Source organism: Phyllopteryx taeniolatus, chromosome 7 (genome assembly GCF_024500385.1).
Source record: "Phyllopteryx taeniolatus isolate TA_2022b chromosome 7, UOR_Ptae_1.2, whole genome shotgun sequence".
NCBI lineage: Eukaryota > Metazoa > Chordata > Actinopteri > Syngnathiformes > Syngnathidae > Phyllopteryx > Phyllopteryx taeniolatus.
This window is the reverse complement of record NC_084508.1, coordinates 9,210,089-9,227,454: the sequence shown is the minus strand read 5'-3', so window position 1 is coordinate 9,227,454 and position 17,366 is coordinate 9,210,089. Positions and strand designations below refer to the sequence as shown.

The 17,366-nt window shown below is 42.2% G+C and overlaps 2 protein-coding genes across 4 annotated transcripts in view; one reads left to right on the top strand and one right to left on the bottom strand.

The window, feature by feature from the left end:
• prrc2c (proline-rich coiled-coil 2C) overlaps positions 1–7,243 on the top strand; it is a 35,539-nt gene extending 28,296 nt beyond the window's left edge. For all 3 annotated transcript variants that reach the window (XM_061779113.1, XM_061779112.1, XM_061779111.1), the window contains 7 exons: positions 294–525; positions 603–713; positions 1,405–1,635; positions 2,501–2,601; positions 3,264–3,390; positions 4,417–4,677; positions 6,125–7,243. In XM_061779113.1, the coding sequence (XP_061635097.1) occupies positions 294–525; positions 603–713; positions 1,405–1,635; positions 2,501–2,601; positions 3,264–3,390; positions 4,417–4,677; positions 6,125–6,388 (1,327 nt within the window). In that variant the 3' untranslated portion in view covers positions 6,389–7,243. The remainder of the gene's footprint in view (positions 1–293; positions 526–602; positions 714–1,404; positions 1,636–2,500; positions 2,602–3,263; positions 3,391–4,416; positions 4,678–6,124) is intronic.
• A 1,928-nt stretch (positions 7,244–9,171) lies between these two features.
• On the bottom strand, positions 9,172–17,089 carry myoc (myocilin). The gene is made up of 5 exons (XM_061779913.1): positions 16,509–17,089; positions 13,973–14,038; positions 13,797–13,871; positions 12,115–12,326; positions 9,172–11,458 (listed from the first exon to the last, which is right to left on the bottom strand). Exons 1-5 carry the CDS (start codon positions 16,975–16,977, stop codon positions 10,874–10,876), a joined length of 1,407 nt encoding a protein of 468 aa, XP_061635897.1. The 5' UTR covers positions 16,978–17,089; the 3' UTR covers positions 9,172–10,873.
• Positions 17,090–17,366: the final 277 nt, after the last annotated feature.

Here is a 17,366-nt window from a genome sequence, read left to right as displayed (position 1 = left end):
ATTCAATTACATGACTTAATTTTCAAGATGCCAGTATGCTATGACTTTGAACAGGGATGGGCAACCGGCGGCCCGCATATGTAAGATTGTTAGATCGTATGACTTGCTTAACCCACTTTTCCCGACTTGCCTGAAATTAAGTGGGAACTTGCTTATTTTTTTGCTACAGTAACTTGGCACTTGCGTGACATGTGAAGGTTAAAACCTATGAGTTTCACATATGTGACTTCCCCCCACCTCTGGCGGGAGATGATTGTGGTCTAAACTCACACGCAGTGTTGCGTTGAATTCAGGTCTCAGCAGGCGTTCATGCAGAGCAGCCTGTCGCAGCCCTCCATGATGCTGTCAGGGCCCTCCATGCACAGCTACCCCGGCGTGCAGGCCCCCGAGCTGGGCAAGCCTCAGTCCAGCCTGGCCTACCAGCAGCCTTCCTCCACCCAGCACATCCCCATCCTGTTTGAGCCGCAACTCAACCAGCCGTCTGGCATGGGGGGATCCCAACTTATCGACACCCACCTGCTGCAGGTAATGGCCCGCTCAGATCTGACTGTTCGATGTTGAAAAATATCAACACGTTCATGTGATTTGTCATGTCTGTTTAGGCTCGACAGGGGATGAATCAGCATTCCAACATATACTCGGGGCAGGTGCAGCAGCATGGCCAGAGCAGTTACTACAGCAACACCCAGTCCCCCAGCTCTGCAATGCAGCAGGTAAATGAAATAAGAAAACCCCAGTTGGGTCCCCTGCTGGACTGTCTCCCTGGCTTGGCGGACGGGGCCGGGCCCACCCTTATTCATTGTGCCGGCTCAGCAACGCCGTACACCAGTTAACTAACATGCATGTGATATGGTGTTCATTCACTAATAGGTTCCATAGACGCACTATAGGCTTTAATTGCTTGTGCTGGGACCACAGGTTATACTAACATATCAACTCTCAGGTTCTTACAGTTGTTTAGAGACTTAAAAAAAAAAAAGAATCCTACCGCAGCACTCGTCAGTAGCACTGCCTTGCTCATTTCCAGAGGTGGGGAGAGTAGCCAAATATTGTACTCAAGTAAGAGTACTGAGTCGAAGATGGAGTCTAAAAATAGACGCGCACACGAGAATGAATAAATAAAAGTAGCGACGGGCATGTCGATCATTGCAACGGAGTAAAAGTATCGATCCTTCTTCACATAAATACTCAAAGGTACGGTGAATTTAAAGTACTCTGACATGTACAGTTTATGGAAAATGTTACTTGAGTAAATGTAACGCGTTACTACCCACCTCTGCTCATTTCCCAAATCCTGTGTTTCCTAATACTTTTCTCTATGCAGAGTAGGAAAGCTTCTCATTTTAGCAGATTTCCTGTTCGATAAAATGAATAAGAATCCAAACAAAGAACGTCTACTTCCAGGTGACAGTCCCCCTGCCTGGTTCCCAGCTCTCCCTGGCCAACTTTGGGTCGGGTGGCGGTCAGCCCCTTTTGGCGATGCCACCCACCCCTCCACAGCCGCAGCCCCCCAACATCGGCAGACAGCCGCCCATCTCCCAGCCGTACCGAAGCCTCATGGGCCACAGCCACAGTCACAGTCACAGCCACAGCCACAGTCACAGCCACAGCATGATGCAGCCTCCCACCAGCAAGGTACTGTTATGTGGTGTGCAGCGTGTCCTCGCTTCATGACTGAGTTCTGTACTTACAGGAAGTCTGTCACGAACATACACAACACTGTAGTGAAGTTATAATTGTGTCAATGCTGAAGACTAAAAAAAAAAACGAACAAAAAAACCCCCATTATTTTAAACCATACCAACTCCAAAATGTTCAACTCATGCATGACAATGAAAATATTTTTCCACATTCCCCAAATCCCCACATTTTTTTTAGTATTTATAAATGGAGGCATCCTTACACATTTCTCAACCAATTCACACCATTCCGCATTTAAGACATCTACAGAACTATTTTCCACATTTGTCTAATTACCACTTTTTTCAGTGTTCCATATTTTCTGAGATAAAATTCCCCAAAGAATGCAGAAATATTTACCCAATACTTCACATTTCTCAGCTGATTCAAACCATTCCAACTTCAAATTGTTCAGCTCAGTCAGGACATTTGCCTTGCATTCTCAGGTACTATTTTACATGTTAGCATACCTACTGTTGTCATGTCGTAGGTTATTAAGTATGGCATTTGAGCAAATAGTACAAAGTACAAGGCAAGCTATAAAATCTCTGACCAATGAGTACAATAATTCAGAATTTTTGTATTTTCCAAAACTTAAATTTTACATTTCACTTCATTCTATGACATTGTTGAAAATATTTCTAGGTCATAAATACAAAACAAATGATAGCCGGTAGGTATGGGGCCACGCAAACTAGTTAATCGCGTGCTGTTTGGAACCGTGAAACATTGTATGTCAGAACCATCGCAAACCGAGGACTCCATGTGTGTATTTCTGTACTGTGAATGCGGCTCTTATTTGAATTGTAACATGCTCCAGATGGACATGGACCTCAAGCTGTTCGGCGGCGGGATGGATGTGAAGCCTGCAACTCCTCCAGTCAGCGCCCGGAGCACCACGCCCACCTCTAGCCCTTACAGGTAAATCTCCACTCTTAATTGTTCTAGATGCAAATTTGGGAGTTATACCACAGTCCATTGAGGCAGCAAAGACTGTGAACCCCCGGTAGTCAGGGGGGGACACTTCCAGTCCCACCCATGATGGGTGTAAATCCATGAATTAGAGATCATATCACTGAGGAGACTCAAGCTCACGCAGTTCTCTAAATAAGAGTCAAAGTGTGTCTGCTTCGAGCCACTTGTCACTCCATGTTGAATTTACTGTACAACTGACATTAAACAAAAGAGAATTTAACATTGACTATTTAAACACCAAAATATTCAACAAAACCACATTTCATCTCACAAAAGTCCGTTAGCTTAGTACTAACATAATGTGGAACACCATAGACGGGCTAATGGAAATTAGCATAAATGTAGCTGTCATTATTAACCCTCAAACAACTGCTATTTTAACACACACAGCAAAGCATGCATAGAGAACATAAAATAATGAAACCTAGTATATATGTTTCTTTAATAACAATACCGATTGGATAGTTTCAAATTAAAACTATATACAAATAACAATGCACAAAACATTTAATGATAGAAAAGTTAGCAGGACTAAGTACTCTGATCAAATCTCTTTTGTGCATTATAACAGGGGACCACTGTAGTAAGGCTATTATGTCTCCATCCAGGGCAAGCTCCACCTCCCCCAGCAGCCAGTCAGCCAAGTTGAACAGCATGTTGTACCAGAAGCAGTTTCAGCCCAACTCTGGCAGCATGAGGATGACTCAGCACTTTCCCAGCCAGTTCAACCCTCAGGTGGGACACCCCGGCGAGAGTACAAGACGAGGTTTTAGCACCCCCTTGGCCAATGGGAATCAATGCCGTTATTGCAGCTGTAAATGTATGCCAGTAGGAGGCGGCTCTGTATCATCACACACCAAGACGTTTGGTCCAACTCTGATCACATGGAGTGGTGTTCTTTGGAGAGTCATCAAAATTCATTCAAAGACTGATTCTTTGTAAATACGTCACCCATATGTCAAGTGTATGGGGTAAAATCTCAAGGGTTTTTTTTGAAGCACCCATGAAAAGGAGTTTTCAGAAAACTCAAAGGTATGTGACACTGCTGCAAGCTTTGACTGTGTACTCACAGTGCCATCTGGTGGACAAATATGAAACTATAGTCCACCTTGAACTCTTAACACATGCAAATCAATTTCCTTTTACATGCACACCATCCCTCCTCTATGGCTACGCAATTTTTATGCATGCTTTGAATGGGTAAAATATATCTGGTGGACAAATAAAGTTGTGCACATTATAATTTTAACACACACACACCATTATGCAAAATCAATGGTGACACATTTTTTCTGCTACCTTTGAATGGCGAGGGAGTAGTGCCATCTGTTGGACAAGTGTAAAAATGAATTGGTCCTTATTGAAATCATAAAAAAACAAGACACCCACTTTGTGCATGCACACTATTTTCCAGCGTCAATGGTGAAATAATTTTGCTTTAAATAGGAGAAAGTAGCGCTATCTGGTGGATAAATAGATTAGTCCAAACCGGAATCTTAACACACATTTTCACCCTTTTTTTTTTTTAATACATTCAGGCCATTATCAAACATGCATGTGGTCAGGTAATGACTGGTGAAGCAGCATGTGGCTCATTGCCCCAGATGTTTTTTGCAACACACTGCCAATCGGATGCTCGCGGTTATATTTGGTGCAAGTTTTACAACTGCTGTCATGCTAGTCAGAAGACTTGTCTGTGTTTGTGCTGTACAAGCTCTCCACTTAGTTTGTAAAATGAGTCCTTCACGTGTGTCCCCTCAGCTTCTGTCCCAAGCCAACATGGTGTCCCCTCTGGTGCGGGCGCCTCACACCAACTCGTTCGGCGGCGGCATGCAGCGCTCGCCCATGGGCCCGCCCATGACCCCCAACATGGGTGGCGGCGGTGGCCTCATGCCGCACCCCAGGCCTCAGCACCCGCAACACGGCCAGCACCCTCAGCACCCTCCTCCCCGGGGGCCCGGCGGACCGCCCATGCCACCCAGGGGCACGCAGGCCGCCCTGAAGGCTGAGCAAGACCTCAAGGTGAACATTTGCTGCATGCTTTGAATGGGGAAACGTAGCGCCAGTAGGCCAAATGATCTTAAAGCAGTAGTTCTAAAGTACCACCTTCCCAAAAAATAAATACTTTTGCTCTCCAAGTACCACCATCATGACCAACACAACTGCAACAGTTTAGTAGCCCTCAGTGTTGTTCAAAAACAAGGTTTTATTCCCAAAATGAATATTTAATATTGTTCCAAGCCACTGTTACATTACAGTTTTAGCAATAATACAGCGCTTAAATTTAACAGATGGAAAAACATGACCAAAGTGGTTGAATTGAAATGTCAAATACAACTGAACTGTACTCGGGAGTCATTCCTTCGTGTACCGCTCGAAGGAGCCAACATACCACTAGTGGTATTTGTACCACACTTCTTGTTGTTGCTATTGAATTTAATATTTTGAGTCTTCGCATCTAAAAAAATGTCATTCTAAGCTACAAATTGAAATGGATTTTCTGGAATAAATTAAAGTTGTGTTTTAAAATGTGGTTTAAATTCCCCCAGAAAGTAATACAGTGGTTGACATACAAGTGACCTGACTCAATACAAGCTGTCGGTCGGCCAATGTATTGGCATTTACTGGTAAACTAAACGAACACAGAAGAGCAACACATGTAGAGAGAATACAGCAACAATCACAGGTATCTATTCTTGATCCTCTGTGAAGAATGATTATTACAGTGGCTTACTGAGGAGCTGAGCCTGTCTCCATATACAGTATGTCTGTTTTATACTGCCCCTATTTCTGTGAATTAAGAGGTTAGTTGACAACTAATTGATATATCAAATTAATCGGTAATGATTTTTTTCCTAAAAGATCGATTAATCGTTGAGACTTTGTTTAACTTAAAATTGTCCAAATCCTCAGAATTCCAGCTTCTCGACAGTAAAAAAATATATAATAATAATAATAATAAAGTAGTAAATGACAAATTTTTTATACTAAAGCAGACTGATTTTCTTAGTGTCATCAGAGATTTGTAAGCGTCTTTTACTTTAGAAAGCAATTAGCAACTTTTGTCTATTTTCTGGCGTTCCAGACCATACAGATTCATCAATTGGAAAAAAAAAAAAAATAGATAAAAAATAATCGTCAGTTGCTGCCCTAATTCTATTTAATTATTGTTACGGTATGTTTTTGTCAAGTACAATATTATAGTTATTTTTCTTCTTAGAAAATCCATTACAAGCATGTTTCTTTTTTTTTGGGGGGGGGGTGCGTGAAACGGATTCATGGCATTTCTGTTTATTTTGATAGGTGCTATGTATGTTTCAGGCAGTCAGTTAAAGTTTGAAGTGGGGGCAAAATAGAAATAACACATTTTTACAGCAGTTTTTAGTTTGTTTGTCAATCTGATGTTTTGTTGTTTTTTTTTTTAAAGCACGCTCCTGTATTTGTGTCTGACCTATCGTTCATCCATCAGGCCAAGCAGCGCGCCGAGGTCCTGCAGTCCACCCACAAGTTCTTCTCAGAGCAGCAGCAGCTCAGCAAGGCGCTCAAGCCGCCGCCCCAGCTGCTGGACGCCGCCCCGTCCCAGATGCCGCAGCTGCCGCCCCCCAACGCCAACCCAGACGCTGACAAGCCGCCCCAAGTCTCGTCGTCGTCGTCGTTGTCGTTGTCGTCGGCCAAGCCCGTCCGCACCGGGCCCATCAAGCCGCAGGCCATCAAGCCAGAGGAGGGCAAGTAAAAACGGGAGAATCCAGACAGCCAGCAGCCTTTTATCAGCTGCGTGCGCGTGTGCGTTCATGTGTTGGGGAAAACAGAAGAGTTGACACAGACCTGTGCATTTTTTTGTTTTTTTGTTTTTATATAAAAAAAGAGGATCACTTTGGCCTGTCGGGCGACTGAAAGAATCTTATTTTGTGGTGAAAACAATCTTGTCGAGGAGACTCGGTTGAGCTAATCGTGACATTCGAGCGCCATTTCACAACACATCCCAAATTGTCTCCTTTTTCTTTCCCAATGTGAAAATCGATCATTTCTGTCACGCGTGTGTTTGACAGGATGTTCCTGTATATTTAGCCAAAGGTTAAAACAGCACAGGGAGAATGTCGTAAGATTGCTTGAAAACACACGCACACACATATTCATCAAAAGAATGCAGGAGGAGCTGCAATGTGAACTATGTTGGCAGATTTTCTTTTTTTTTTTTTTTTTAATATAAATATATACTGATGAGAGGCATCAATGCTGTTTTTCCCCGCGTGTCAGCCTTCTGTCCCAAACAAGCAAGCAAAGCCGAGCTCGTTCTGGTCTTTCGTCTCTTCTTCGCCTTCTCCATCGGAGGCTCCCTCACACACAAAATGGTCACCTTCCTGCTTTCCAGGCTGTAAAAGGAAGTTTGGGAGGATGAGTGAGTGGATGATGGATGGATGGATGAATGACAGAGAGGGAGGGAGGGAGGGATTGTCATGATTTTTTTTTCTTTGTTTTGTTGTACTTGTACAGGGGTTACATCGCTGTATTAAAATATGTACGGTCTTATTTACATTCTCTTGGTTTGGTTAAAGAAACTAATAAAAATAAAATACTGTTAAAGGATTTTAAGTCTGCACTCACTTTCTCATGCTCGGTGGCTATTGAGTGCTTGCGCGGTTGTCGTATTTTAAGTCTTTTTTTATATATATATCTTTGAACACTGCTTATTGAATGCGTATACTGGCCACTAAAAAAAAAAAAAAAAAAATCTGTTGAAAAATGCCTTGAAAATTTGACAATGTTAAACAAAATTGTAAATTACGATTTAAAAAGTCAAATTTGGAATTTTCTGGAAAAAAAATGTCTTGACAGTTAAAAAAATGGAAATGAAAAAGTTAATGGAATATGTGCCTAAAAAGTCAAATCGTTAGGTTTTTATAATATTGTTCTGGAAAAATCTGTCCAACTTGTCATTGAAGCCATATTTATAAATTTTAAAAATCTGCCTCAAGAGACAAAGTTTTCATTCAAACCAAATGTTTCTTTAAAAAAAAAAAAACAAAAAAAAACACTTCATCGTTGATGTTTTGAATGATAACCTGAGATGATTTTATGCCGCCGTCATGTCAACGAAGACTGACAGAGAGTACGGCGTTGCCAGCCTGAGGGCTTACATCAACTGTCACATAGAAATAATGCACTATAATAAGAAATAATATACCCAATATATGTGTAAGATAGTTTTAGGGTTTTAAATTAGTGTTTCAAAACAGAGTTGGGGTATTAAATTAGCTTTTCAAGAGGGTTTAGGGTATAAAAGTAGGGTTTCAAAACAGGCACAAAGTTTTAAATTGCAGTTTCAAAACCAGGTTAGGGTTTCAAAACGGGGTTAGGGTTTTGAATTAGGTTTTCATCACAAGGTTAAGGGTTTCCAATTGAGGTTTAAAGAGAGTATGTGTTCCAAATTAGGGTTTCAAAACAGGGTTGGTGTTTTAAATTTGGGTTTTAAAACTGTGACTGTTTGAAGTAGGGTTTTCACAACCGGCACCTCAGCCTCCCGGGTAAGGTCTATTCAGGGGTGCTGGAGAGGAGGGTCCGTCGGGAAGTCGAATCTCAGATTCAGGAGGAGCAGTGTGGTTTTCGTCCTGGCCGTGGAACAGTGGACCAGCTCCACAACCTCGGCAGGGTCCTCGAGGGTGCATGGGAGTTCACACAACCGGTCTACGTGTGTTTTGTGGACTTGGAGAAGGCGTTCGACCGTGTACCTCGTGGAGTCCCGTGGGGAGTGCTTCGGGGGTACCAAACCCCCTGATACGGGCTGTGTCAGAGTTTGACCCGCATAGCCGGCAGTAAGTCGGACTCGTTCCCGGTGAGGGTTGGACTGATGCTGACTTTGTATCGGTCCGTTGTGGTAAAGAAGGGTCCGGGTTTCGAAGTAGGGTATCAAAACTGTGTTAGGGTTTAGAATTAGGGTTTCAAAACAGGATTAGTGTATATATATTAGGGTTTTAAATGAGGGTTTCAAAACAGGATGAGGGTTTCAAAGTATGGTAGGGTTTCAAGTTAGGGTTTCAAAATATGGTTAGGGTTTCAAAACAGGTTTAGGGTTTTAAATTAGGCTTTCAAAATGGTTAGTTTCAAAACAGGACTAGGGTTTGAAATGAGGGTTTCAAAACAGGGTTACGGGTCAAAATAGGGTTTCAAAACAGGTTAGGGTTTTAAACTCGGGTTTCAAAACAGGGTTAGATTTTCAAATTAGGGTTTCAAAACAGGATTAGGGTTTCATATGTCTTCAAAATATGGTTAGGGTTTCAAATTAGGGATTCAAAACGTGGGAAAATATGGAATTTTGAAATTTCAATTGTCTAGGAACCCAAGTCAACTAATGTAAAATTCCAAGAATGAATTTTTGGGCCAAATTTTGCCTGAAGTCAGAAAACGTAAACTTACTAAATGATATAGGCCTTAAGTCACACTTTGAATTTGAAACCAAAGATTTCTAGAAAAATATGCCTTGAAAGTCACTTTGTCTAAAACGAGCACACAATGTCGTCATTTTCAACGTTTTATTTCAAGATGAACAATGTACATTAGCTGACTACAGTGTTCATGCAATATCATAATAATGTCAACTATTCACACATTGTACATTAGTACAATTAGTATTTGTACACTCGCACACATGTCAATCAATCATTTTGTGCGAGAAGTTGCGTGTCAAGTCCACGCCAAAGCAGCAGGTGGCGCCATAAAGCCCTCAAACCGAGAGGCCATCGTAGCCAATCGGAAGAAAGCCGTTTCCTGGGGAAAAAAGGTACGATAATGACGGCGAAGCGAATGGAGGACACTGGGAATGCCAGTACTTTACGTAGTACTCAATGTCACACGTGTACAAAGTTAGTAAAAAGTACCAAGTAGCGGTATGGACACAAAAAAAAAATCACAAACATCAGGTACAAAAATAATTCCTCTTCGTGCATACCGGCGTGCTTTGCCTGCCACGCCTACAATAATTTTTTTTAATGCGTTACAACTTAATACGAACTTTTACCCTTTTAACTTGACATTTGCAAAGTTTTTTTTTCTTAAATTTGTTAAGTTTTATTTTTCTATTTCATTTCATGATTGAATCAGGTTGTACTTTATTCAAATTTTAAACTTTCATTTTATTCTAAAACGCCATGTAAAAAAATATATATGACAAAAAACATGAACATTAACACGTGTAAAAACATGATACAGTCAGTAAAAACTAAGTAAACAATGTCAAATTAAGTAAAATATTGCCTATTAAAATGAAGAATTTTTACTTAATGTGTCATGTTTATATTTCATTCTTTTCAAACGTTTTATGCGTGGTGGAAGTAGAGCCTGGTCAAAACAGGTAAATGTAAAACTGAATAAAAACGTATTTTTTAAGTATAAATGTATTTTTAAATAGGTGAAAAATGTAAAACATAAATTATTAAAAGTATTTTTTTTTGTTTTTACTTAAAAATGTGACTAAGTTAAAACAAACATTTTTACTTAACGATTTTTCCATTGCATTTATTTTTTTTAAGAAACCACCACGCCTGAGAAAGAACCGCCTATCAGAGAAAGAAGGCGTGACGGACAAGGTGTCAATCATTTGCCGTGCATTGGTGAAGTGAGGCTACGTTCAAATCTTGCTAGCGATTTTAAAACTGCAAGTTCCCCTTTAATATTAAAAATGTATATGATTTTTTTCCCCCCCCTTATTTAAAAATGTAAAAGTAATGCAAAACTTGGGTAAAAAAGTCAAGTAAAAACATTAAAAACAAAATGTAACAACATAAAAGAATTTTTTTTTCAATGTTTACATTTTTATGTTTTCCACTTGAAGGAAGTAGAACCTGGTCAAATCATGTAAATTGAAAAATTGAAAACGTTAAGTAAAACTGTAAAACAACTGAAATGTTTTGTCTTTTACTTAATTTGTATTTTTTGTTTTTTTACTTACTTTAACTTTAATCAACTTTTAATTTGGAAATTTCACCTTTTTAAATCACGTAAATGTAAAATTAAAAAAATCCCACGATTAAACACGTACCACTTATGACTGAAAACGCAACAATTCAAAGCTAAAAGGTAAAAGTTGAATTACAACATATATTTTAAAAAAAATGTAGTGGGCTTCTGTGGCCTTTTAGCCAGGCTTGACAAAAAACTCTTGAGTCTTTGAAGCGGGAGCGGGTGAGCCAAAGTCACTTCTCTTAGGGGGGCCGGGGGGCCTTCAGGCTGCGGGCACCGGGCGCCCCAGCCGCACGTCGTACGAGACCATGTGGAAGTTGTCCCACGCAAAGAGCTTCTTTTGCGTTGGGTTGTAGTCAATCATGCTGTTGTAGCGATACTTGTTCCGGAAGGGCACAGCCAGGGCGCGACCGCGGCCGCTCTCCGTGTCGTACACGTAGTTGACGGTGGTGTTGGCCGCTGCGTAGCTGGCAACGGTGTAGAGGCGGCCGCAGATGACAAAGGCGTTGGCCACGGCGTTCTTGCGGATGTTGGTCTCCCAGCTCTTGGTCACCCGCAGGTCGTGCGGGTCCAGCCGGGACAGCACCACGGCGCCCTTGGCCTTGCTGGTGGAGTAGACGGCCCACAGGCCGCGCTCGTCCACCGCCAGGTCGATGTCGGTGTAGCCGCCCCACGAATACGGGAACTGGCCATGGAAGCCGGCGTGCGGCAGGTCGCGCCGCGCCGCCACTCTCTCCGACGCCAGGTCGAAGCGGATCAGGGTGCGGCTGCGGCGCCGCTGGTAGTACAGGGAGCCTCGGTACAGGACGGCGCCCGTGCCCTCCACGGGCTCCGGTAGCAGCACCACCTGACCGCGCACAAAAGTCACCACGTTTATTTACATTCATGGGCAAAAGAGAAAAAAAAACCAAGAAAAATTCAAATTGAAAAAAATACATTCTGGAAAATAAAGCTCAAAAGTACAACAATATGAATTTGAAAGCAACATTTTTTCAAAAAGTAGGCCTCAAAACTATTTTACATTTTGCCTTCAAAGTCAATTGGAATTTAAAAACAAAATCTTCCACAAAATAAATAAATAATAAATTCTCAAAACAATTGACATTTTTTTTAACCAACATTTGTGGAAAATATGTTAAATTCAATTTACATTTAGAACCAAAATGTTCTCGAAAAATGTGCCTCGAAACTCAAAACTACGTTTTCTGTAATAATATGCCTCAAAATTGCAATTTTAGACCAAAGATTTCTGGAAGAATATGCCTCAAAGTTAAAGTATTTGAATTTCAAACCGACATTTTCAGCAATAGTAGGCCTCAAATTAAAAAAATGGTTGAATTTTGATTAAAAGTCATCGTTTAAATTTGAAACAAAACAGCTTATCAGTCCAACAATTTGAATTCTACACCAAGATTTTGTAGAAGAATAATACTCACAACTCAAACCATTTCCATTTTCTGGAATAAAAATATAGCACGAAAGTCCAGACGTAGTAATACGCACCTTGCTGGGGAAGCCCTTGGAGAGCTGCTCCATGTCTTCGTATCCAAACATCTGCCTGATGTCAGAGCCGACGGTGTCGATGCGCCACACCATGTCGGGCCCGTAGGGGGCCACGGCCTCGGGGTCCTGCATCCAGACGCCGTACTTGCCCGCGATGCCGTCGGCCTTCCTGTGCGCGACGGGCTCGGACACGGACACCAGCGCGCCGCAACCTGGACGACAGGAGTCAAGGAAGGCTCCCTGTTCACTTCACGACTCCTCGATCTACAGGACTCACTCACTAACTGAATGACTCGCTACTGACTGACTGACAACCTAAGTGATTGATTACGAACTGAATCAACAGCTAACCGACCACTAATTACCTGACTAAGTGACTGACCAATGAACTTACTGAATGGCTAACTGACCAAATGACTAGCTGTCAGCGTGAGACACGATTCTGGACCCCGACGCAACTCTTATTTATTAATAGCCCCGTTTGCTTCGGGGCTGTCACCGCGGGGGCCCACTTTTCGGGGGTGTCATGTTTGTCAGTGTCAGATGGGAGGAAGGGCTGACTTCGCAGCAACTCTGACGTCAGCAAATTTACACGGAAGCATAGAGGAGAATTCAGAATAGTCATAATCATTGGAAATTGCAAATAAGTTGCTTTAAAAAAAAAAAAATGTACATTAAAAAACTTGGACGCAGTTTCCATAGTCTGAAAGGTGAAGCCAATGCCTTCATTCTTTTTCACTGACCGCCGAGCAGCAATACATTGCGTAAGGATACGGGAAAGCGACAGTGTATTAAGGCCGCACTTAAAAGAAGAAAAATAATTACCATGGCAGATTAAAGTCGCGTAGCGCCGGAAAAAAAAGGCGTTTTTCAAAAAAGTTCGATTTTCAATCAAAAGTGACATATTTTTGAGGGAAGAAAAGTTGCATTTAAAAAGAGGAGCACTTATTTTATTTTTTTTTAAGTTTCTTTGACAAAGACCCATTTTTAATATTTACAAAAATATTTTGGGGGCAAAAAGTGGTATATTTTTTAAGGAAAAAAGTAGGTTTGAGGGAAAAAAAATGTACATTTTTGTGGGAAAGCTCCTATTTTAGAAGTTATATATTTATTTATATTTTCAAAATTTGGGGGGAAAATTGGAAAAAAGTGATATTTTGTTTTGGAAGATTTTGCTTTTTTTTTTTTTTTAGGGAAAAAAGACATTTGAAAGATTTTTGAAAATATTTTGGGGTGAAAAGTACATTGTCAAGAAAAAATATATATTTTTGTATAAAACAAGTCATACATTTTGAAGAAAAAGTCATATTTTAGACTTAATTGTGTATTTGGGGTATATCTATTTTTAAGCAAAAAGATGTATATTGTCAAGAAAGCAGTTGTATATTTTGGTAAAAAGGTATACACTTTTGAAGAAAAGTCATATCTTTTGGGATAAAAGTTAAAATGAAAATGTTAAAATGTTTTGGGTTGATCAAAACAAAATTGGAGAACCTGCTGCATAGTGTCAATTTAAAAAGACATTTTAAATTAAAACAAATCTTTTGTATAATTTCTTTGGAGAAAAATGTATTCAAAAAATATATATATACGTCTCATTTCTAGCTCCTCACACTCATCCCCAAAAGAAATTGCCTTTATATTTATAATTCATCATCAAAAAGGAGAGTCCAGTTTCCAACCTGTGTATTCTTCAGGAGCCGGAACTTCGGTCACCTCGGCTTTGAGTTCCTGGAAGCCCTGCTGCCACGCCGAGTCTGTCACATCAACAAACAAACAAACACACGCACACGTCGAAGCGCCAAAAGTGTTTGCGGTGTGACAAATCCGATGCCGGAGCAGAGGAGGACCATCTGACCTCTTAAACTGCTCCTGTCGCCCTGCCCGTTGGGTCGCGCCATCAGGTGGGACACGGGGCTCGATCCTGAACGTACACAAACCTTAGCTTTAGTCAAGTTTCGCGTAGGACGTTCCCCATCAAAAACCGTGCCCGACATAATTGACAAGTCGATGTGTCGTATTATTCTATTGTGTTATGATATAAAGAGTAAAGTAAAGCAGCGGCAAGAGTGAAAGTGTGAGGTCGTGCGAGGGCAACGACAGCAGGAAGTGGACACCCGCCCTCCCGACACATTCCCAGCCGGTCGGAAGACGACGTGACGCGCGCATCGGGCAAACGCAAACGATGCGACGACACGTAGAAAGACAATATAGCAATACTCACAGGCTTAGTGGACAAGGCGTGCGCGCGCACAGCAGGAGCAGCACAGTGTCCAAGGAATTGTGGCAAAAACGATTACGTTTTTTTTTTTTTAATTTAATTGTCAGTAGTGTATGTTTTTATAATGTACAATTTTTGGTCTATTTTTTTGTTTGACTTTTGATGCACAGTAATTAATATCTACCATTGAAATGAATTGAAAAGCAGTAGGTATTGGCTTTGCTTTGAACTACAGAAGCCAAGATTGTTTTTTTTTTCTGACAAATAAACAAGAATTCATCTATAAAATCAACTCTAATGAAACCACTCACATGTTTTATTACTTTCCCATACAAGTTGAGGAAAAGTTCAACTCACGTTGCATGCTGTGTGTGTGTGTGTGTGTGTGTGTGTGTGTGTGGTAGCGCACAAACAATGAGGTTTAATGATCCGGAAAGTCTTTTTCTAAATGACGTTCACGCGGAGGCCGCCGATGATGGCGCCATGCTGACAAATGCCAGCGACATGGTAAAAGTCAAATGGGCCAGAAAAAAAAAAAAGGTTTGAAAGTTGGGAAAACAGAACAGGAGGCAAATCGGAGATTCATGGGCAAAACCATTCATCAGCACTACAGGTAAACAAATTCTAAACTCCAGTGTATACCTTTGTGTGTGTGTGTGTGGTCCAGATTGCCTCCATCTTTGTTTATGATCGCAAGAGGTCTTCCATGAACTCCTTGTGTGGTCAGGAGGACATTTCTTTTCTCCAAAATAATTCCACTATAAGTTTGGCCTGAAAAAGGAAAGGGTGCTATACCTACCGTATGCTACCATAAACATGTTAACTGGTGTAAACAATGAATGACTAAACGCCGTGCTGTGTGTAATGATTGACTCGCTTTTTCCACATTTTGTTAGGTCACAGTTTAAGTCCAGAATGGATGAAATGATTTCCCCCCCCCCCGCCTCAAAATTCTTCACAAAACACCCCACAACAAGGCTGTAACATAACATGGAAACAGTGAAGCACTGTGAATCATTTCTAGATGCACTTTATTGCACATGAAAGATTTATTGCAAGCACAAGGGGTCTTTGGGGGATAAACGGAATAGCACAAGGAGGTAATTAGACGGATGTTTGACCCCTGCAAACACAACACCAGAGCTTAACCTCCTCGACTCCTTGTATGGAGCCGGCGACCCCAATCCCCGTCCCCCTCGACCCCCTCGCTGGCGTCACTAAAAGCCTGGAGCACGTACCCTCTGCATCCAGGGTGTGCATCACATTTCAACCGCCCCAAAGAGTACTTCGCACCCTGCTCGCCATGCGAACCGTCATAAAGGCTCATAAATGGTGAGCTGAGCCGCGTGTCTGTTTACGCACAAACATCCACTTTAAAACATCAAGTCGCTCTCCTGTGTAATAGCAAGAACCACAATGATGAGGATGGGGGAAAAATGAGCCTCATTGCAAAAAAATAAATAAATAAATAAAGGTCCATGTGCAAAAAATGTCTTCATTATCGTAATAATTATGAAAAGTGAGAGACATTCTGACCAATCACTGTCCTTTAATGACTGACATGTAGGCCACATATATTTTCATTTGATGTCCAGTAAAATCATGGCATACTTTAATATGAAGTTTTTCCCTGCAAGGCTATACAAGTACATTAAGAAAACCTTTATATTTAATGTCAATTTGGGGGGGGGGATTGTGATTTTACACAAAATTTGCTTCAGTTTATCATCTACACGTGTGCATAATACCTATCACAGTAATTGTATTTAAAGGCACAGGCATTTGGAGCTATACACATACACACACACACACATTTTATATATATATATAGAGAGAGAGAGAGAGAGAGAAAGAGAGAGAGAGAGAGAGAGTATTGCACTTCAAATTAAATCTTTTATGAAAAAGTTATTTTCACTCCACTTTCGACATAAAATGAATAATCATTTTTTTTTAAATCGCCCTAACCCTATATATATTTTTTCCCCTTTCAAATTCATCTCGCAGGCCGGTTTTGGCTCGCGAGCCCTATGTTCGACACCACTGATGTAGCTTGACCAATGACAGTATAGCATGGGTCCCATTCTGATGTAATGATTGACTTGTAGACTGTCCAAAAACTGCAATGGTTGGGAGACACATCGAGTGACAGTGCGCTGTGTGTTGCGCTTCTTACCTGCAGCAGGTCTCATCAGACCGCCGTCCGGCACGGCCGGGGTCTGCGGGGGGCACGGTCTGCTCCTCAGCCTCTCCGTCTCCCTCAGCATCTCCTCCAGGCGTCTCTGAAGCGCCCCCAGCTCCCTCTCCAGGCGCTCCTTCTCCCCCTGCAGCAGGTTCCTCTCGTCCACCGCCTGGTTCAGCGCCTCCCGGAGCTCGGCCCCCGAGTCCGCCGCGGAGGGCCGGGCCTCCCTTCCTCCGCCGGTCAGCCTGGACACCAGCGCCTCCAGCAGGGAGAGCCTGGCCTTGACGCCCTCCACCTCGGGGCCTCCGGCCTGGGGGCAGCTGGCCTCGGCGGGGCTGGCCACGGCGAAGGTGTACTGGCATCGGCCGCTTCGGTCGTTGCCCCTCCAGAGGGTGGCTCGGTCCTGGGCGTCACCCCGTGGGGCCAGGAGCCCCAAGAGGCACATGGAGAGCAGGAGGAACATGATGGAGGAGTGATGACTAAATCCGAAATGGACTTTTCAGGGGATGAGTTTCTTGGGTTTTGTCGGTCGTCTCCCTTGTGAGCAGGTCGCTTCCAATGATCTCTCCCCGTGCCCTCCACTGATATTTATACGGTGAGTGGAAGAGGTAAGGAGGAGGGAGCGAGAGCACGAGGGAGGGGAGAAAGATGGATTTATGGGAGAAGGTGGAGGCTCGGGTTATTTTTCCCCACTCTTCCAGCACGGCTTTCTATTAACCCACCGCCGACGCCTAAACAACAACAAACCTCTACTTTATTTGTAATTGGCACTGTGGGTTTTATTTAATAACCTGGATAGAATTCCTCGCGCAGTTCAAGAAAGTCAGAGCCTCATCGGATTCATTTGCAGCA